This window comes from Aethina tumida, chromosome 4 (assembly GCF_024364675.1).
Source record: "Aethina tumida isolate Nest 87 chromosome 4, icAetTumi1.1, whole genome shotgun sequence".
In the NCBI taxonomy this organism is placed as follows: Eukaryota; Metazoa; Arthropoda; class Insecta; order Coleoptera; family Nitidulidae; genus Aethina; species Aethina tumida.
Window position 1 is genome coordinate 4,421,608 of NC_065438.1, and position 20,885 is coordinate 4,442,492.

Genomic DNA, 20,885 nt, shown 5'->3' on the forward strand with positions numbered 1-20,885 from the left:
CATTATGCCAAATTCAATTACAAACATTTCAAGCCAAGAAGGAAATAAATAATGGAAAATTAGAAATTTAGCCATAAATTTAAATACTAGTCGTTTGTTTTTCCTAATATAACATAAATATATTTTTTGATAAACAACTGCTTTCATTTATAAACACTCCAAGCTTTAGTAGACCAAAATTTGATGAAAAATAAAAATGTTAAGGTCACAAGAAGAAAAGAGATAATGGAAAATTAGAAATTTAGACATAAATTTAAATATTGGTTGTTTGTTTTTCCTAATATAATAACATAAATATATTTTTTGATGAACAAATGACCCAATTTCGGCTAATTTTTCAATTTTAATCGATGGTGCATTCATTTACAATCACTTCAATCTTTAGTAGACCAAGATTTGATAAAAAATAAAATTGTTAAGGTCACAAGAAGAAAAGAAATAATGGAAAATTAGAAATGTAGCCATAAATTTAAATACTAGTTGTTTCTTTTCGCTAATATAACATAAATATATTTTTTAATGAACAAATGGCCCAATTTCGCCCAATTTCTCAATTTTAATCGATGGTGCATTCATTTACAAACATTTCAAGCTTTGGTAGACAAAAATTTGATGAAAAATAAAAAAGTTAAGGTCTCAAGAAGAAAAGAAATAATGGAAAATTGGAAATTTAACCATAAATTTAAATACTATTTGTTTGTTTTTCCTAATATAACATAAATATATTTTTTGATGAACAAATGACCCAATTTCGCCTAATTTTTCAATTTTAATCGATGATTCATTCATTTACAAACACTTCAAGTTTCAGTAGACCAATATTTGATGAAAAATAAAAATGTTAAGGTCAGAGGAAGAAAAGAAATAATGGAAAATTAGAAATTTAGCCATAAATTTAAATTTTTTTGATGAACAAATGACCTAATTTCGCCTAATTTCTCAATTTTAATCAATTACAAACATTTCAAGCCTTACTGGACCAAGATTCGATGAAAAATAAACTTGTTACGGTCACAAGAAGAGGAAAATAATGATAAATTAGAAATTTAACCACATTTCCTTTTTCCTAATTAATATATTCTTTGATGAACAAATTATGACATATTTCACAATTTTAGAGGATAGTGTATTCCATTACATTGATATTGATGATATTATTTAAGCCTTTAAAGGCCAAATTCAGATGAAAAATATTGTTTTTATGATAAAATGAAGAAAAATATAAAATATAGAAACTTTAAAAATAAATTTTAATTAATCATATAATTTTCATATATTAATAACTATAAATGGTTCCATTATGTCACATTTCACAATTTAAATACAAAATTATTATTCACTTTATATTTATCAATTTATTTTTAAATAAAAAATTCTATACAATAAAAATATGTGTCTAATGAAACTTATAATTCACATCAAAATCTAAAATTATAGACCAGTGAAATGGAATAGATCAGGGTAATTCGGTAGTAATTTTATATTTAACACACATGGCACCAGAACTAATTTATTAATTGCTTTCATACCACATTTGTATTTACAAAATGCATTGATGTCCAAGATCAATCAGTGCGAATGGCAAGAAAACCATACGCTTCAATTTAATTTAGCTGATTTGAAAACGCCGGTTCGTTTCATCCAAAGCCCGACCCGTCCGAACGTCGGTCATCAAGGGATGGAAAAACCACACAAAAATGAACGAGACGAACGACCATCATAATTATGATTCGACCGGGGGCTCCGATACAATTTTAATTAATACTTTTTACGGTGTGCAGGTATTGTTAAATTTAATTGTGCTCCCCATTGTTTGGGCCGTATTCCACCGCGGATTACGCACAATTCAGCCCTCGCCGGCCGATTCGCGTCTAGACCCATTACGAGCCGATAGAAAAAGGCCAGAATTGAATTATTTATCGTCCGTGTCGTACAAGAAAGTTCGGTGTTTGGTCGATTTTTGCGTGCCGTTTAAATAAACATTCCCCGTTCTCTAACGGCATAGTTGGCGTGGCGGTAATTAAATTTAACCCGGGTAACAATAACTTTTCCTTCGAGATCATCCAGAACTTTTTTACACACTTTCCCGGCTCGACGCGACCAAAAATCCCGCCCCCGCTTTATTAGTTTATTAATTAAGTCGATTAATGAAACTCGAAAACAAGATTCCGCCACCGGAGATCAAAGGTGGTGTCGAGCGGAATAAAAAAAGAAGTAGAGTAGCAAGTTCATTAATAAAACATTAGGAGGCGGCATTAAAAGTTGACGATCGGGAGCCGGAGAAAAAAAAACTCCACTCGCGGATTGGAAAGTTCAGGCGGGAGTTTATCATTTTTTTTTTTTTCGTCGTCGTCGACGGATTTTTCGCCGCGGTCGTGCGAATAAAGGATGTAATTATTTCACCGAAGGGTTCGATTGCATAAACACTTTTATACGGACTGTAAAAAATAAATGGGGCGACGAAGTTCCTCGGGAATTTCATTTAAAAGAATTAATTTGCATTTGTTAAAATTTGTTTGTAAAAAAGCCGTCTAGAAAACAGTCTTAGGGGCGGTAAAAAGGTTGCATGTTGGCTTGGAGAAAAATTATATTTATCTGTATTATAACGAGGTTTTTAACAATTTGTTGGGCTGTTTCGTGAATATAAATTTGAGTTGCAAATGTAGTGTTTATTAAATGGTAATTTGGAAACAATAATTAATAACGTTATGACAAGTATTGTTCCTTTTTATTGTGTTTTTGTTGATATGAAATCAATACAATAAAAAATATTCATAAGCCCACAATGAAATAATGAATATTATCAAATATTCCCACAAATGCATGGAAATTTATTTACTTTACAATGAAAAATTCTCGTTTTTAGCATAAAATTTTTAATTTTTGCCCAACATTGGTCTTCCAAAATTTGAGACTTTCTTCAACGAATATATCAATGTTATATTAGGAAAAAGAAACAACTACTAGTATTTAAATTTATGGCTAAATTTCTAATTTTCCTTTATTTCTTTTCTTCTTGTGACCTTAACATTTTTATTTTTCATCAAATCTTGGTCTTCTAAAGCTTAAAGTGTTGAATGAATGCCCCTTCGATTAAAATTGAGAAATTGGGCGAAATTGGGTCATTTGTTCATCAAAAAATATATTTATGTTATATTAGGAAAAACGAACAACTAGTATTTAAATTTATGGCTAAATTTTTAATTTTCCATTACTTCTTTTCTTCTTGTAACCTTAACATTTTTATTTTTCATCAAATCTTGATCTACTAAAGCTTGAAGTGTTCGTAAATGAAGACACCATCGATTAAAATTGAGAAATTGAGCAAAATTGGGTCATTTGTTCATCAAAAAATATATTTATGTTATATTAGGAAATACAAACAACTAGTATTTAAATTTATGGTTAAATTTCTAATTTTCCGTTATTTCTTTTCTTCTTGTGTCCTTAACTTTTTTATTGTTCATCAAATTTTGGTCTACCAAAGCTTGAAGTGTTTGTAAATGAAAGCACCATCGATTAAAATTGAGAAATTGGGCGAAATTGGGCCATTTCTTCATTAAAAAATTTATTTATGTTATATTAGGAAAAAGAAATAATCAGTAATTAAATTTATGGCTAAATTTCTAATTTTCCATTATTTTTTTTTCTTCTTGTGACCTTAACATTTTAATTTATCATCAAATCTTGGTCTACTAAAGCTTGAAGTGTTTGTAAATGAATGCACCATCGATAAAAATTGAGAAATTGGGCGAAATTGGGTCATTTGTTCATCAAAAATATATTTATGTTATATTAGGAAAAAGAAATAACCAGTAATTAAATTTATGGCTAAATTTCTAATTTTCCATTATTTTTTTTCTTCTTGTTACCTTAACATTTTTATTTATCATCAAATCTTAGTCTACTAAAGCTTGAAGTGTTTGTAAATGAATGCACCATCGATTAAAATTGAGAAATTGGGCGAAATTGGGTCATTTGTTCATCAAAAAATATATTTATGTTATATTAGGAAATACAAACAACTAGTATTTAAATTTATGATTAAATTTCTAATTTTCCATTATTTCTTTTCTTCTTGTATCCTTAACTTTTTTATTGTTCATCAAATTTTGGTCTACTAAAGCTTGAAGTGTTTGTAAATGAAAGCACCATCGATTAAAATTGAGAAATTGGGCGAAATTGGGTCATTTGTTCATCAAAAAATATATTTATGTTATATTAGGAAAAAGAAATAACCAGTAATTAAATTTATGGCTAAATTTCTAATTTTCCATTATTTTTTTTCTTCTTGTGACCTTAACATTTTTATTTGTCATCAAATCTTGATCTACTAAAGCTTGAAGTGTTCGTAAATGAAGACACCATCGATTAAAATTGAGAAATTTGGCGAAATTGGGTCATTGGTTTATCAAAAAATATATTTATGTCATATCAGGAAAAAGAAACAATTTATGGCTAAATTTAAAATTTTCCATTATTTCTAAATTTTTTTGATAGTAAAATTTATAGTTTTTATCTACACTCAATTTTTAAAGTTGAAACTATTGAATAAAAACGTGAGTATATTGATAAAAATGGATAAAACGTCAAAATGTTCAGAGAATCTAAAATTTTATTAACCATAACTCAGCTATTTTTGATAGGATGGAAACGAATCGTGTACCGTTGGCCGCATAATTCAATAATCCTCCAAACGAAATTCACCTCGAATCAAAATAAAATCCCAAATGATCCACCAATAAAATGCACATAACCGTGACTTAAAATCACCATTTGCCCAACACTTACCGCTACGTGAAGAAGCTTCCTTATCGCCTGATTGTGTCCCGTTCCGCAGTACGCCATCGCCAACGTGTACATGCCGGAACGACGCAGGATCGGATCCTTATCGGAGGTCAGCTGTTGGATAAGAGGATCGGCCTCCTCGAGTCTGCCGTACATCGTGAACGCGATGCCCACGGCCAAACCTCGGAGGATCTTCTCGTGCTGACTCTCCTGTGCGTACTGTAACAACAAAATTAAAATAAATAAATTAAGGAGACAAAAGAGATGGATTAATCCACATCAAAGAGATTAAATTATTCCTTTGAACAAATTCATAATCGTGCTACTTCCGGGGTTAAAAGTGCCCGCAGGATGCTCCGGACACTTGGCCGTTAACACACGCCAGCTGCCCCGGACAGCTCCGGTTATCATTTCAATTTTAATATCCAGCCACCAAAGCCGGCAATTATCGAGATGTATCAACGTTTCGGACAAACACGACGGCGAAAATCATTATGCATTGATACTGCGAGGACGGGAAAGGCCTTTGTACGGGGAAGCATGTTAAATTAATTAGCATTATTCAGCAAAGCGTTCGCAGCTGTTTCAACTCCGCAGGTAATTGATCGAGAGCATGCACTTTCCGTGTTTTGCGCCGCCTAAATATCCATCGATGCCGTTCGTACAGGGAGATCATTAAGTAAATTCAGTTATTTCTGCTAATCGAACAGTCAGTTTAATCAAGATCAGTTCACCCGGAAAATTTCCTTCGGATTTTTTTTAGTAAATGAACGGCGGTACGTAACGGTTTGCATAATTTCCGCTGCTTCTCTCAGGCATTTCCATATTATTCGATGAATTGAAATGCAATTTACCCAGGTGAGAAAATAAATTAGGCGTCCCACACGTGACAAATGATTTACACTTTTCATTAAGGCATTTCCTTTTAATGCGGGACAATGGATGCAATAATAAATCAATATTGCTTGCAAATTTTAAAAGGTCGCATACGTCTTGCACCGTTTAATTGCATTGTAAATTTAAAAGGGAAGCACCACCAAACGATTGGACTTAAAAAGGTCAACGTAAACTGGTGCTGTAAAATCCAAGATCATCCTTTTTAACAACAGCACACTAATAGGGGAATAAAATGCTTAATGACACACAAAAAATATTACTACTTCGGTTTAATTTTGAGCTTTTAAGCTTTTGACCAGGCTACAACATACAGTAGTGGTCATTATTCTGGTAACTATCTAAAAAGTTCAATATTTTAGCCATAACTCTTTTATTTAATGTAAACTGTTAAAATTACTATTCTTGTTTTATACAATAATATAAAAGCTGCCATATTTTTATTTTATAAAATGTTACGTATATTTTTCTGAATTAAGCTGGACATAAATGAAATAACTTTAATTTTAAAAGGGATTTTTAATGGGTAAATCTGTGTTATTTTACTTAATATTAACATGGCATAGACTCGACCATTTTCCCAATATTCGACAAGTCTATGGTCCTTCAAGCTTCTTGATTTGCTGTGATAAGTTCATTTAAATTTGTAAATTTTTTATGTCGAATTTGGGTATAAACCGGATCCTCCAAGTTTTTTATAGGGTTGATGTCTGGAAATTGGGACAAGCAAGACAAAACATTGATGCTTTGGTCTTTTAACCAATCCATCACGATTTTGGATTTGGTTTGGGATCGTTTTCATGTTGAAACACATTTATTAAGAGCACCATTTCTTCAATATATAGAAGCAAATTGTTGTTTAATATATCCCTGTACATAAATCAGTCTAAGGGGGCCTATGCCAGAAGAATTGAAGCATCCCCAAAGCATAATTGAACCTCCACCATATTTCTCTGGGGGGTATAACAAACTTTTTGTGTAGTTTTGTCCCTGTAGGATGTTTAACATAAGCAGAACCATCATTTTTTTATAAATTAAATTTAGACTCGCCACTAAAAACCACTCCTCTCCAAGACCATAAATCAATTAATAATTTTGTCCACTGAAAAATAAAAAAGTACATACAGTTTTAAAAAACAAAATTAGATTGGGCAGTTGCACAGTAGATACAATAATAACAGAAAAAACAATAAATATTACAGCTTATATTTTTAATATATTTCAATAAATTGCCATAATAATTGTCATGTATATCGAATATTCATTTTAAAATTTATAAGCCCCATTAATAATATGTCACAGCATTTATACATAAACTTGTTTTGTTCCATGTGGTTGCATTACTGCAATAATAAATAAATCAATAAGGCATTTGCAGTTAACAGGATTCCTCCTTCATCGTACTAAATATTTTAACATAAGTAATCCACGAAACACGTCCAAAACTTAACTGACAAACTTTATATTACTTTACACAGATTCACAAAGTAAAATACTTGAACACATGCTTTTTGGCGAAGCACATAAACTACAAAGTTATCCACCCCTTAAGGGTATGTACGATAAAGTGAAATATCTCCCCCCAAAAACGAATCACAGCTATTTGACAAATTCCCCTTTTACGTATAAGCAAGTAGTTAATATTAAATAAAAAGACCATAGAATAATTTAAATGTGTAACTTTTGTGACACCAGTTCAGCGGTGCATGTTTTGCAGTGCGCTGTCAAGATTCACGTGTTACGTTGGAAATTTGCCTAAACTTAATTTAAAGTTTCCCCCCCAGTCGTGTCTTTGGATTATTTGTCTTCGCGTCCTCGATATTTAGACAGAAATTGTGCACTGTCTTGTTGCAATTGGTTAAATTTATAATGCAATTTAGCACTGTAAGACGGAGTTAAAATGTGTGAAAGCTGGCGAGATTCTCGGTCGGTATTGATTTGTTATCGTAGTTTATGTAACGTCTTGGGTAATTACTGAATTTATGCCTTACTGCTTAATTAATATTCTTCTGTTGACGTACTACAAATCTGATTTGCTCATCTTTGTTTCGGGCTTAATAATAATAGGATACTCTTGGCTGTATTAAATAAATATTTGAAAGCTTTTTATGATGTTTCTGGGTAATTTATATTTTCCTACCCTATATTTAGAACAATTTTGGAGTCAAAATGATGTATTCAAAAGCTAGAACTCGAATTATTCGAATATTCAACTGTTTAAATATTTTTTATACTAATTTCTTAATTTAAAATATACTTTGACGTAATTTAATTCGTTATTTCATTTGATTTTGTGTTAATAGTTTGAAATTGGTAATTACAAAATTTATACTTTACAGCTTAATTAAATATTTTTTTGTTGTGTCTTCCTAATCTCATTTATTCATCTTTGTTTCAGGCTTAATAATAATAGGATTTTCTTTGCTTTATTAAAAAAATATTTGAGATTTTATTTTATATTTAATATTAGATACATAAAAGTTTTGGTTCATGCCTCATTTTAATATTATATTTGGAAGCTTTTATGTTGTTTCTGTGTTATTTATATTTTTCCTTCATTATAATTAAAACAAAAGAACTGTTTATTTTTATGTTATTTTAAATAATAATTTTATTTTAAAATATAATTTAATTCATTATTTTATCTGAGAGTGTGTTAATATTTAAATAATAGTTTAAATTCAAAAATTTATATATTTTAATATTTTTATAAGCAGAATATTAAAGTAGTTTTATAATCATATTGATTTCTAAGAGTTAATAATTAATTTTGTTCAAGTTTGGACCATCAAACAATGAATGATGCAGGTGATGAAGCAGCATAAAGTAACGACAACGTGAGTTACCATTTGAAATAACAGTATATTTTATTAGTTTGGCAAATAAAACGTGTCCAGAATATATCTTGAACATTCTGCGATCTGTCCAAGTTAGTTTAAATTTTATCGAAGCAAATCCGAGTATCCGAGGCGATATTATCCATCTGCAGATTCTCGAAACTCGAACTGGAAAATGCACTCACGTCACCTTTAAGTTTGAACTATTCGACGGCGATCTTCCGTCTAAATTTATAATGCAATTGCATTGCAAGACGACGTCAAATGCATGCGACCTTACTAAATTCAGGACGCGATATCGATTTGCCTCAGCATTTAACTGATAATTTTTTAAGTGCCCGGGAAACCTAACACCGAAAGACAATTAATTTTTATAAAGAATTAAAATGGGAACTACACGCAAGAGAGGAAAATGGCAGTTAATCTAGAATTTCGCCGTTACAATTAAATTAATCTTCGCAATTTTAGCGAGGCCAAAACCCCTCTCATACATTTTACAGCTTCTTACCGACCTTTCGCGATGCCAGATCAAAGGAAACCGTAAAAAGTAAAACCTTACATAATCCCGAAGCTCTCTGCGTACCAAGAGGGGCTGTATAAAAGGGATCATAACATTTTCACCAACAAAAAAATTACACAATTCATAAAAAGTAATCTGCTGTGTATAATACGCAGTTAATTATTTATTAAATAATGTACTGCGCATCCGAAAAACATTATTTAGTTCTTTCACCTCGGCAAAATTAAATGGCAGCCGAAACAAATTCGGTTTTAATTTCGGATCTGGTAGGTCAACGAGAGCTTTTCCATCAATTTAATGCTCTGGAGAGGTTTTCGATTAATTTCTTCGTCACGGTTAATTAAGGGGGAATGGGATTTTGACCCCTCAACAATCATATTTCAATTTTCTATGCAAATAACGCATTTTCAATCGGGTTTTTGATTTCAAATTTATCATTCTCATGCTTAATTTAAGTGGAAGTGATTTTGAATAAATTTTCAATTTCTCCTGAAGAAGCAAATTTAATAGAGATTATTGTATTACTAACAGAATACTTGTTGTAAGAGTAATTTCCGATTCCTATTATGAAAATACGTATAATATCCATTATTTGAAGTAATAAAATTATCATTTTATCATTTTAAAGGTAGCAATTTTCCACATCTCAATTCTTTGTACATCAGAAGCTTGATGAAACGTATTTATACGCCAATTTAACACAAAATTGATATTAAAATTGAATTGAAGGGTTTTTAATAACGTTACATGGCTCCAGATAAAGATTTAGCTATTATTCTCTGGCCAAAACGGAATGAAATTTAATCAATGGCAGCTTACTTCCCCTTAACAATTTGCCATATTAAAATTTCAAGCCTACGTCGGATATTCCCTCTAATTAGCGCCAGGGCAAACAACGAAATAAAATAAACCTTATTAATGAGCCTAGCCCAGTTTCAACATCAGAATTTATGAATTCAAGGGGGCGTAGCATGATTAAACCGGTTCGCCGTCGTTCATTAATTATTAGACAGAAACAAATTTAATCTCATTGATGAATTTAACGCAAATTAACGGACTTACCGAAACCATATCCTCGATACTCGTGTCGTTCTTCGAGCCCAGCATGACCATACCCATTGCGATACCGGCAGCCTCGCCAGTATTGGCATCGTCTTGATACAAGTTGAATTTGAGCTGGTCGTATACATCTTGTCTGTGAGTTCCCATGGCGGCCAAGCCCAAGCCCAGACATCCACCGTGTCTCACCATCTGTAAAAAACAATTCATTCATAATTATGCTTTACAATAATAATATTTATTATAGAACCTCATTCTGGGCGTCTTTGAGCTGGGTGAGCAGATAGTCGATGATATTGGCACCGTGATTGGCGTGGATCAAGCCCAAGGCGTACAAGCCGCCGCCCTCCGAGTAGCCGGAGCTAGGTCCGACCTCCTTGGGCAAATAGCTCTGCATTAAAGTCAACGCTTCGTGCTCGTGTCCCCTGTGGATGACGCCGAGTGAAGCTGTGGCCGTTAACTTGGCCCAGTTGGTCGCCCTCGCCAACCACTCGAGGTTGTCCCTCAGGAACTGGTCGCTGGTGGTGCCGCTGTGCATGAAGGCGTTGGCAATAACGGTGGCTGTGTGGCATATGCTCACTCTGACTGTTTCTTTAGTTTGTTTCAAAATGAGGAGGTCGGCGTGGTTGGATCTGATCAGGAATTGGAGGTGCAGCTCAATTGACACTTCCCCAGACAAAATTGTGTGGAGTTTTTCGATTCTGGCTTGGTGCTCCTTCTCTTTCTCACCCTGCAACAAAACAAATTATTAGTAATATTTGAAACTATGTTGAATTAATTGGGACATACTAAAGACTCCAACGTTTTTTCTTCTTTAACTTCTGTTTTAATTTCAGTTGGTGGTGCTTCTCCTTCAGTTGCGGCTGCGGGAGTTTCAGTTGGTGGTGCGATTTTGGGCTTAAGTTTTTCCTCCAATAGGGAAGGAATGGGTGCTGTTCCTCTGAGAGCTACTAAAACTTGCTCCAAATATTGTTGGGTGGCTGATTCATACAAGTCAAAAGCAATTTGGTAGGCCATAAGTTCACTTTCTTCTTGTCCCTGCACTAATTTATCCAAAATTTCGGCTACCGACAACGGGTCTTCCAAGAAAATGAGACACTGGCACATGTTAACGTAATCTGGAGTGGCTAAACCTCTGTACAATCCAACCAGAGATCTTAATACTGAGTTTCTGAAGCCTCTGTTTTGGATCAGGCTCATCGCCACCTAAAATGCAACAAAATTTTAGTATAAAGACAATATTAATTAAGGTAATATAAAACTTACTTGAAAGGCATAACTCAGCATGGCAATATTGTCATCAGATTGGACAATGGATGCTTCAAAGATGTCCATTCTCCTGGTTTCTAAAGCCAACCCCATGGCCTGGCGATATTGACCATCGTCCAAACATCTCTGGAACATTCTATTGACAATGGCCTCCAATCTGGAGTCAATTGGTTTTGCGTCTGGGCTATTGTCAGCCAGGGCGATTCTTTGTTGGGTGTAGTAGTCAATACACTTAGCTGTAAAATATAAAATATTTAAATTATAAATCTGTTATCAATTTGATTATGAAATCTATAACCCATAAATAATAAATGGATAATGTTGCAGTTTAGACAGATTTAGGAAATTACATACTATTATTTCATATATAATATTGATAAAGTACCCTCTATTCACTTACATATTGTATTAACCTGTTGGTGGAATTAATATTTCAATTTGAATTTATTATTAATAGTAAATTATTAAGCAATGTGAATAAAACATTTTACTTCAACTAAAACTATAATATTATTATCCAGTAATACAATTTCACCTTCCTTCACTGCAACATTATCAAATATTACAAGAACTTGTTATGAATATAATAACTAAAGAAAGAATATTCAATTTTATTTACATGCTTGTCTATTAGCCAATATATTGGAACTGTACACTATTCTTGACTGTTTTACTATTTTTCCGTAATATAAATTGTAATTCCTTTATATTAAAACTTACCCAAAGTAGTTTCAACATATTCAGTACGTGCATTGACATCAAACAATTCTCCAGCACCAAGAGCATAAGTGAGGGAGTCCTCAAAAGACCCTAAATGGTAGTAAACTTTACTGGCCACCAAAGCAGCCAATTGATGTTGTTGAAATACTTTGTCTTCATGTAAGATTTCACTGGAAAATAAGTCGTCACAAATTTGTAAGTCATAAAACCAACTAACTTACATTTTCTCGATAGCTTCCGAAATTTCCGGCCAGAATTCATCAACAATGTTGTCGAGCTTTTTCAGGGCGAAGATCTTTAATTCTGGTCTGGGTTCCTCGAGTAGGGAGATAATCCCCGCTAAAACAAATTGGTTTTTATGTTTGTAAACCGGTCATATGTGAGGTTATGTGCGAAATTATTTTTTAATAATGATTCAAATTTAATAATACTAGGCACATTTCTTCAATGATTTAAGCTTTATTGAATACACTTAAAACGGATTTGATATAATGATTGTTATTTGCACAAAATAGGAAAATGTTTAGGGTGTTAAGTTGATGACTTGCAAAACGCATGTGCAAAAATCCAATACGATTCAAATTTTAAATGCGTTTTCATTGTGGTTTATTAATAATGATTTTCTTGATGTACCTGCCGAAGTAATATTCATTTTGAGCTGTTTGTATTCACTGATAGTCCGCAGAAAACAACCGTTTATAAACACAAAGCTCTTTTAACAAGTCACCGTTTTGCGAAGTAATTTTGACAGATGTTAATCAGTGTTGCCAACATTGCCCCAGTACCAACCTAAACTAAACAAAAATACTAGTGTAAGCGCAACTTTTTTTTATAATTTAATTATATATTTTATAATTTATTTATTATTTATTTTATTTCATATTATATTATATTTATTTATGTTATAATTTATTTATTTGGTTTTTATTGTTCTGTTTCAACATATAATTAAAACAGAATTAAGTATATTTTATTAATTCTTAAAATTGTTTAAATAATTACAAACACATCAAATCCGTTATAAAGGAATAATAATTAAAAAAGAAAATATTTTTTAAAAGTGTTTATTGATAATACACATTTATAAAATCCACAAGGAATTTATTGTTGGTGCGACTTCAAAAAGTGATTCGACAACGGCCCTTCGTCAGCGTAACCAGCTATTTCTTGTGGAATTATGGCACTTTCCTCAACTCCTGTACAAGGACGACACATACACTCCAAAGGCGCTTTTGTTGTCACCTAAAATAAAAATTAAGGTATTATATATACAGTGTGGCCCTTTTGAAAGCGGGATAAAATGTGTGTTTTTTGTCCAATTTTGACGAACTTTTTTTCAATTGTAAAGTATGAACATATGCAGTTAAAATTTCTATAAAAAAATGATAGTATGCCTTCTTCAATTTTAATTCCGAAAAGTTACCTTGCAGGTTTTGATTTATGGTTAAAAAAGCGACATTTTGTCTAGAAGTACATATTTTCATGCTTTACAATTGGAAAAAAGTTTATTAAAATCGGACAAAAAATTTTATGAGACCACACTGTATACTTAATATTCTTTTTAATAAGTGTACTAAAAATATCATTTTATCAGAATAATAATAATGGTGATTAGTAGTTATTTTTTTTTAATTAATTCTTAATTTGAAATTTGAATTTATTCAATTTCCGTATTTTCCGCGCAGGAACCTTCTTTACCGACACGTTAAGCTTGTGTTTGTGGAAAATTTTGACGTTTGAGTGCCATTGTGTGTGATCTGCGAAAACTCTCGATCAACGGGGAAACTATTAATAATCCAGGTCCAGTGAGTCACGCCGATTAAATATACAAACCGCCCGTCATGATTCAAGGTATGTTTCATTCGTTTTCGCGATGGTCGCGTTTAACCTTTGTTATGATCGTCGTTACCTTAATGAATTTTCTCTCTCCCGGTTTGGCTTTCGGACAAAACAGTGAGACTGAAGCTTCTCGTTCACCAGATTCTTGACAACACATGCACGATCGTTCCATTTGCCAGATTTTACTGCCGGAGACCTAAACAATAAACCAAGTCACCTTCAAAGAATTTTGAAAGCATTCCAAATTGCCAACCTGTATGTAAGAGGCACATCTTCCGATGCACGCGAAGCTAGGAATCGGTTTGGGGACGCAACCCGGGTATTGCAGGACGTGTATTACTGGGGTCACTTGACATTCATCAGTTGTGCTCGTCCCTGACACTTCCAGGGTCCCCCTCGACAGTCTGGGGTCCATGCACATGTTGCCAAGGATTATGAAAATTGTCGTTATTTGCCATAACCTTTGCGGAACTGATTCAAAAACAATTTTAATTATTCTATATATAATGCATAATAATAATTATTATTAAAAAACTATATTATCATTGTTTTGTTCAAAGTTAATTACAGAAAAAATTGTTTATGTTGCTACTTTGAAAGGTAATAATTACATTATGTAATATTATATTAGTATTCTATGAAAAAGCCATTGAAATACTGATAATTATTTATTTACATTCACGAATATTAATTATGTTAATGTTTCTATGTTTAATGTTGTTTATGTATAATAATTGAATGATTATATGAGCAATTTCAGTATAAAACAAATAGATAAACAGATTTTTAATATTAAATGGGAATAAAATCAGTTTCTTAAGACTTAAAAATGGAAATATTTTTTATTTTGAAATTTTCCTAAACCTTGAAACATATTTATTCACTAGTAAACCAATTAATAAGCAATTTAACCGGAATCGTATTGGAAAAGCTTTAAAAAACAGTTGTTAAAAGACAAACCTATGTCGAGAATTTGACGTAACATCCCCCTTAAATCGTACGACCTAACCACTGCACAACGCTGACCGACACTTGCCGTTTTTTCCTCAAATCCCCCATTTATAAAAGCTCCCAGAGACGCAAGAAACGCAGTTTTGATACCGTGCCACCCTTATGTTACGTCCAATTGTTCATTCTCTTTTTGCCGCCGTTTTTTACCCCGGTTTTATATGCGAGTTTCATGTTAGCGGCGACCCGCAGCGTGAAAACACGCCGCCACTTGTGGAATCGGCGTGTGTCCGCGTCGGGTGGTGGGCGATTTACTTTTTGCATGTGTTTAGACTCCGTTCAAACGCCCCAAGAGATGTGCAAACTGAAAAACTGTGTTTTGTGGCCGCCTAAATGGTGTTTTCGCTTTGCAGCCTCCGAAAGATGACAACTTAAATGGACCAGAAGGCTCATAAAAAGACCGACAACAAAGAGAACCTGCCACGTTCCGAATTGAAGGCGCTGCACGAGCGGCTGGTCAAAGAGAACGCCGACCTCGACGTCAAGATCGATGAGTACAAGTCGCGGGGCGTCAGCACTGATCTCAGGCCTCAGATGAACGCTTTACACGAGTACAACGAGATGAAAGACTTGGCGCAGGTCGTGTTGGGGTTCCTGGCCGATGCCGAGAATGTGTCCATCACCGAGTTGCACCGCAGATACAATTTACCTACGGATTAATTGTTTTTTATATAGGTAAATCCGTCAATAAGATGTAATATCTATGTACTATCAAGTCGCCTTGCGTTTAATGTCAAAAATGTTTCTGTAGTGAGGTAATAACTAACTAACAACTGCCAGAAACTGTCAAGAGACGTTCCAAATTAGTATTAAAAGTTCGATTTCAAAAATGTCGAGTAAACAGCCACTGAAACAATGGACAACGTTAGATAAAATGGCTTTGACCATTGCAGTCTCCCAATGTGGCAACCAAAACTGGACGGACATCAGTACGTCCCTGAAACAAGTGGTGGCACCAAACCGACCGCACGACTTGTTCCAGCCGAAGTACTGTGCGGCCCAGTACGCCCTCCTACTGTCGACTGTGGACGTGCAATCGTTGAGGATTAATCGCAGTTATTCCGGTAGGGTGACCAGCGTTGAATCGCCCGTAAGGGTTATATTGCGGAGGCTCGCGGCCGAAAGGCTCATCGAAATGTTCGCTGAGGGCGACGGATTTCAAAAGGTTCAGGAAGATATTGCCGTTTTACAGTCAGAAATCGAAGTCAGAGAGAAAATATTCAATAGCTAGCGATTAATTTTATAATTACTCGTCTCCAAAAATACGATTTGGGTTATTAATTAATGAAAATATGTATTACTGGGTCAAAAACCAGTAAACCCTATGTAAAAGTTAATGAAAATAATGAAAATAAAATATTTATTGGCAATCACTTTCATGCAGTAAGGGTTAACTGTTTCAAGTTAAAATTGTTTATGCAAAATGACCCATTTTTAAGCTATAATAGAGATAGGACTCTCTCAGAACTACTAAAGCTTGTTCCAAATATTGTTGAACCATTGACTCGTACAAATTAAATCCAAATTGGTGCCCTAAAGATCTCATTCTTGTCTTTACTACTACTAACAATAGGTATTCCAGAAAAATGGGTTAAACTAACCAATCTCTTAATATTTAATTTCTGAAGCCTCTGCTTTGGATTACACTTATAGAGACTCAAAAAGCTACAAAATTTTGATATATTAAAAGGTTTTCTTTCTTGTCCTTCGAGTAATTTATCCAAAGTTTCAGTACTAACAATGGTTATTCCAGGAAAATGAGTCAGTGGCACATGTAAACATAAATTGGAAAGGCCAAACCTCTATACAAACTAACCAAGGACCTTAATATTTAATTTTTATTACACATTCAAGCCAATCTTTATTTAAAAACCTGAATAATCGCAGTGGCAAACGTTTTCGTTTCTAAAATTGTAAATATAATATTAATAACCTTTCTTGGCAACATTCATTCAATAAGGGTTATGGTAACGTCTGTAAAAATATAAATTTATTCAAAAGAAAGCACTTAATGAAGTGAGACGCATGTTAAACTAAAAATATATTTTATTATGAATTCCTGAATACAAACGGGTAAATTCTACAATAAAGCAACAACTACATGTTTCTATATAAAACCGTCGAACGAAACTCATGTATCACAAATCGCGGGTGCCTGTCATAACAAATACGAATTATAAAATAAAGCACGTCGAAAGTTATTATCGGCTGAAGTCGCCGCATTTGTAGCATTTGCATTCGGTCGGCTCCCGCAGCTTGATGTCCATCGCGTTGTTGTGCTCGCCGGTTAGACGTACGCCGTCCGGATCGTAGCAGTGGGTCAGCGTTATGATCCTCTCCCTTAGGTAGCTCTCACGACAACAATAACACTCCTGCAACAAAAACCGTCGACATTCTCGTCTGTGCCTTTAATTGGGGGACTTGCCTTCAAAAATCCTGTGGGCGTGATGACTGAAGGCTGGACCTGGCTCTTGCAGGAGCCCTCGCACTTATTTACAGCCACTTCGCCGTTGCACGTCCTCTGAAGTCTTCCCAGCTCGTCGTACTCCTCTGCAAATTCATTTTTTGGTTGTAAATTTACACTACTAAGTAAAGTTAATACCTTTGGTTAGGTGCAGATCCGAGGGTATCGTTTCGCATGTCTCCTCGGCCAAGTCCGACACGCAACAAACATAATAGAACATCATGCAGGCGAACACGATCCTGTGGAACACTGTTATTGCCATCGTGGAGACTTACTAAGAATGGACACACGTGCCACACGCTTTTATACGGTCCAGGGAGAAGGCAATTTTGATTCGTTGACGCCTCCGGATATGTTGCCCTATGTTAATACTTCCGATAATCGGATCTCGATCATTTGGGTTCGTTGTCGAACACGTTTTTCCTTGACATAGGGCATGCACCCTATCATACGATATATTACTTTGCTAAATGAGTTTTTTGGTAATGAACCCCCGTTAGCGCCTCGTTTTTAATGAAGTGGTGGTTGACCCTCGAGCAACGACCTGGGGGAACCCCCGCAGGCTCTACACGGTTTCTGTTTTATGCTAAAATTCTGCTCCACATCGGCAATTTTAAATATTTCAATCATTTCAAGTGGTTATCCTTGTAATAATTGTAAATTATCCAGAGAAATTAATAAAATTAATGATTTTTGCGGAAAACTATTCCCACAACCTTGTTGTACAGTGTACTTAATGATTTTGTAAGTGTGTCATAAAAATCATGTCACATAAGAGATATCAACTCATAAACTAACTCAATAAAAACGCCAGGAATATTTTTAAAAGCTTGTGATTTATTGTTTTATCCAAATACATATTTAAAATGTGTTGTTTTCGTTTCAGGATTAATTCATTTAGTTAGTTTAATTTCCCATTGTTGTGTGGAGGATGTCAGACACGTCCGAGGACACGATCCAAGGCGATAGACAGTCCGAAAAGGATGAAAGCGTGTGCCGCGACTTCATACGCGGTATATGCGATAGAAAGTTCTGCAAGTTCAAGCACGAGCACGAATCTAAAATGTTGAACTTTTGCCACGACTTCCAGAACAGCGTCTGTCCTCGACCTCACTGCAAGTACGTACTTTAAATGTGTATTAATTCTGTTTATTTATTTATTTATTATGTTATAGGTTTATACATTGTTCCCCAGAAGAGGTGGAGGACTACAAAAGGACGGGCGAGATGTCCAATCAAATTTTGGCGGAGGCGACGAGGAAGAACCAGCTTCCTGGCACTCCACCGATTTGCAATCAATTCAAGAAAGGGTTGTGTCGAAGGAACTTCTGCAAGTTCAGGCACTTGACGAAGGAACAGGAGGAGGCTGAAATCATGGAGCTGATCCAATCTAACGTACAAAGACGCTCTCAGATGGTCTGCAACAATAATGTTAACGAGCCCCAGCTGGCCATCGTCAACAACACTAATGGTAATACACTTCAATTAAGTTTGCCACCATTTTACTGTATGTAATAATGTAATGTTTCAGGTTTAAATAGAAGAAATGGTGTTAATTTCGAGGAGTACCAGGACGTGGGGTTGCCCATGGCCAAAAGAAGGTTCCTGTCACCTCAAGACGACCTCGAAATCAATCCTATGGACCAAAACAGCGTCCGTTCCCTCGGTTTTAAGGGCTACTTTACCGGTAATCCTCCGCCACCGATGATCAGCCGGGCTGACGCCCGGACTATCATGCTCGAAGAAGAGAACAGTCTGTTGCATAAAGAAATTGCACAGCTCAAACGTCAGGTGTCGGATCTGACTGCCACCAACGAGTTCCTGCTCGACCAGAATGCCGCACTGCGGGTTTCGGGAAAGCGCAACGGCAGCGTTAATGTGCCCGCGGCGGTCACCATCACCAACTCGAATGCAGCCCCGCAGCAGCAACAAGTGATTAGGACGGTGACGGCAAGTGTGGGCTCTGTTCCCGTTTCTTTGGCCACAGTGTCGACTTGTAATCCGGTCTCCGGCAACACTGTGTCCATTGCCGCTTGTCCCGCCGTCAGTATTGCTTCGCCTGCTCAACTGCTGGCTTCTAGTCAACAAATTCTCGGTGAGTACCATATTGATTTTAGTTTCATTTTCTAACAAATGTTTCTATAGCAATCTGTATTTAATAGAACAGATTCTATTATTATCGATTGTGTTTCAGTTACCACGAATCCTCCGTCGCAACTGGCAATAGCCAACAGTTCCCAGGCCCAGCAACTGGCTATCGCCCAGCAGAACCTCGCCAACAACCTGGCCCAACAAGCTCAACCGCAATTGACCTCACAGGCGCAGCAGCTGGCCCTGGCCACGACGACCCAACAGCTGACCTCGCAGGCGCAACACATCGCCAATCAGCAACTGGCGCTGGCCACCACGCCGCAGACGCAGCAAATCGCCCTGGGCAACAACCCGCAGCAGCTCAATCCGCAGCTGACGTCGCAGGCGCAGCAGCTGGCGCTGGCCAACTCCACGCAGCAACTCACGTCTCAGGCGCAGCAACTGGCTTCGTTGGCGAACACGCAGCAGTTGACGTCGCAGGCGCAGCAGCTGGCGATGGGCAACACGCCGCAAGCGTTGGCGGTGGCGAACGTGTCGCAGCAACTTGCCCTGGCTGGTACCAATCAGCAGTTGTTGGCCCAGCAAAATCTGGCTGCGGCGGCCGCCTCTAATCAGCAGATTGAGTTGCACCGGACCAGTCAGATGAATGCCATTAATACCTCACAGACTATAGCGATGTCTAACGCGTCGCAGTCCATGGTGTCGTATCCGATAATGACTCAGAGTATCAATCATGCTCTCACACACTGAACTTTATTGTGGTACTCGGTTTCTATATTGTGCGGTGTTTTGGAGTTGAAGAACTTGTTAATTATGGTCATGCTTTCTATTTTCGATTGACTATACAAAAGTTTAGAGTAATCAAAGACAAAACAGTACCTGCTTTATACGATTTAGTATATTAATCTTGAATTATAAAATAAAATTGTGATTTTTTTAATTTAATCATTAATTTTTTCCCTGAGACAATCACATTCTGTTTTAAGTGTCTTCCAATTTTAATTTTGAATACCGGAATTAAGTCAAATTTGGAATAATCTTGAAAATTTGGAATTACTATTTAAATGTTGAACATACTGTATTTTGAGGCAATAAATATATGCATTGAATCACAAAATGTCAGCGCTGCCACCGTATATTACTGTGGTATATGTAGTTATAAATGTGATGTAATATAAAAGACTTCAGCATCCAAAATGCTACTGTGAATTAGATCTTAGGAATTGTTAATTTATTTAGTGCGGAATGCAAACATTTGTAAATAATATGGAAATAAATTATTTATGTGATAAATGTTTTTTTCCTATCTAAATTCTTTGATAATTACTTTAATAACAGATTTATCTATTGTTTTATATTATTTGAATATAATTTACTAATACTATTGCAACAAAAC

At 35.0% G+C, this 20,885-nt stretch overlaps 4 protein-coding genes across 5 annotated transcripts in view; 1 reads left to right on the top strand and 3 right to left on the bottom strand.

The window, feature by feature from the left end:
- The window catches only part of LOC109599241 (26S proteasome non-ATPase regulatory subunit 1-like), a 97,023-nt gene extending 84,169 nt beyond the window's left edge, over positions 1 to 12,854 (bottom strand). The window contains exons 1-8 of the mRNA XM_020015199.2: positions 12,721 to 12,854; positions 12,309 to 12,426; positions 12,088 to 12,257; positions 11,365 to 11,603; positions 10,888 to 11,304; positions 10,349 to 10,828; positions 10,102 to 10,290; positions 4,792 to 5,007 (exon numbers count right to left, since the gene is read on the bottom strand). Of these exons, the coding sequence (XP_019870758.1) occupies positions 4,792 to 5,007; positions 10,102 to 10,290; positions 10,349 to 10,828; positions 10,888 to 11,304; positions 11,365 to 11,603; positions 12,088 to 12,257; positions 12,309 to 12,426; positions 12,721 to 12,739 (1,848 nt within the window). The 5' untranslated portion in view covers positions 12,740 to 12,854. The remainder of the gene's footprint in view (positions 1 to 4,791; positions 5,008 to 10,101; positions 10,291 to 10,348; positions 10,829 to 10,887; positions 11,305 to 11,364; positions 11,604 to 12,087; positions 12,258 to 12,308; positions 12,427 to 12,720) is intronic.
- Positions 12,855 to 13,135: 281 nt separating this feature from the next.
- Positions 13,136 to 15,219, bottom strand: LOC109599243 (bursicon). Its single transcript, XM_020015201.2, has 4 exons — positions 14,887 to 15,219; positions 14,180 to 14,397; positions 13,997 to 14,122; positions 13,136 to 13,329 (listed from the first exon to the last, which is right to left on the bottom strand). Exons 1-4 carry the CDS (start codon positions 14,909 to 14,911, stop codon positions 13,189 to 13,191), a joined length of 510 nt encoding a protein of 169 aa, XP_019870760.1. The 5' UTR covers positions 14,912 to 15,219; the 3' UTR covers positions 13,136 to 13,188.
- Positions 13,790 to 20,782, top strand: LOC109599242 (zinc finger CCCH domain-containing protein 10-like). Of its 2 annotated transcripts, XM_049965918.1 has the most exons (6): positions 13,790 to 13,938; positions 15,288 to 15,609; positions 18,285 to 18,517; positions 18,574 to 18,869; positions 18,930 to 19,493; positions 19,593 to 20,782. In XM_049965918.1, exons 3-6 carry the CDS (start codon positions 18,330 to 18,332, stop codon positions 20,237 to 20,239), a joined length of 1,695 nt encoding a protein of 564 aa, XP_049821875.1. In that variant the 5' UTR covers positions 13,790 to 13,938; positions 15,288 to 15,609; positions 18,285 to 18,329; the 3' UTR covers positions 20,240 to 20,782. The 2 variants fall into 2 exon arrangements, with proteins under 2 accessions (XP_049821875.1, XP_019870759.2); XM_020015200.2 differs by lacking the exon at positions 15,288 to 15,609 and having other exon boundaries at positions 13,793 to 13,938.
- LOC109599221 (partner of bursicon) lies at positions 16,764 to 18,247 on the bottom strand. Its single transcript, XM_020015179.2, has 3 exons — positions 17,537 to 18,247; positions 17,360 to 17,484; positions 16,764 to 17,306 (listed from the first exon to the last, which is right to left on the bottom strand). Exons 1-3 carry the CDS (start codon positions 17,658 to 17,660, stop codon positions 17,136 to 17,138), a joined length of 420 nt encoding a protein of 139 aa, XP_019870738.1. The 5' UTR covers positions 17,661 to 18,247; the 3' UTR covers positions 16,764 to 17,135.
- Positions 20,783 to 20,885: the final 103 nt, after the last annotated feature.

Bases quoted from the DNA above. Each gene is read 5' to 3' on its own strand.
- LOC109599243 (XM_020015201.2), bottom strand. From the start codon at position 14,911: ATGTTACGTCAAATTCTCGACATAG. The intron at 14,398-14,886 runs GTTTGTCTTTTA...TTTTTGAATCAG, and splicing joins ACGTCAAATTCTCGACATAG to TTCCGCAAAGGTTATGGCAA. The intron at 14,123-14,179 runs GTTGGCAATTTG...TTTATTGTTTAG, and splicing joins GATGTGCCTCTTACATACAG to GTCTCCGGCAGTAAAATCTG.
- LOC109599221 (XM_020015179.2), bottom strand. From the start codon at position 17,660: ATGGCAATAACAGTGTTCCACAGGATCGTGTTCGCCTGCATGATGTTC. The intron at 17,485-17,536 runs GTATTAACTTTA...ATGAATTTGCAG, and splicing joins GGATCTGCACCTAACCAAAG to AGGAGTACGACGAGCTGGGA. The intron at 17,307-17,359 runs GCAAGTCCCCCA...TTTTTGTTGCAG, and splicing joins CGCCCACAGGATTTTTGAAG to GAGTGTTATTGTTGTCGTGA.
- LOC109599242 (XM_049965918.1), top strand. From the start codon at position 18,330: ATGTCAGACACGTCCGAGGACACGATCCAAGGCGATAGACAGTCCGAA. The intron at 18,870-18,929 runs GTAATACACTTC...GTAATGTTTCAG, and splicing joins CATCGTCAACAACACTAATG to GTTTAAATAGAAGAAATGGT. The intron at 19,494-19,592 runs GTGAGTACCATA...ATTGTGTTTCAG, and splicing joins TTCTAGTCAACAAATTCTCG to TTACCACGAATCCTCCGTCG.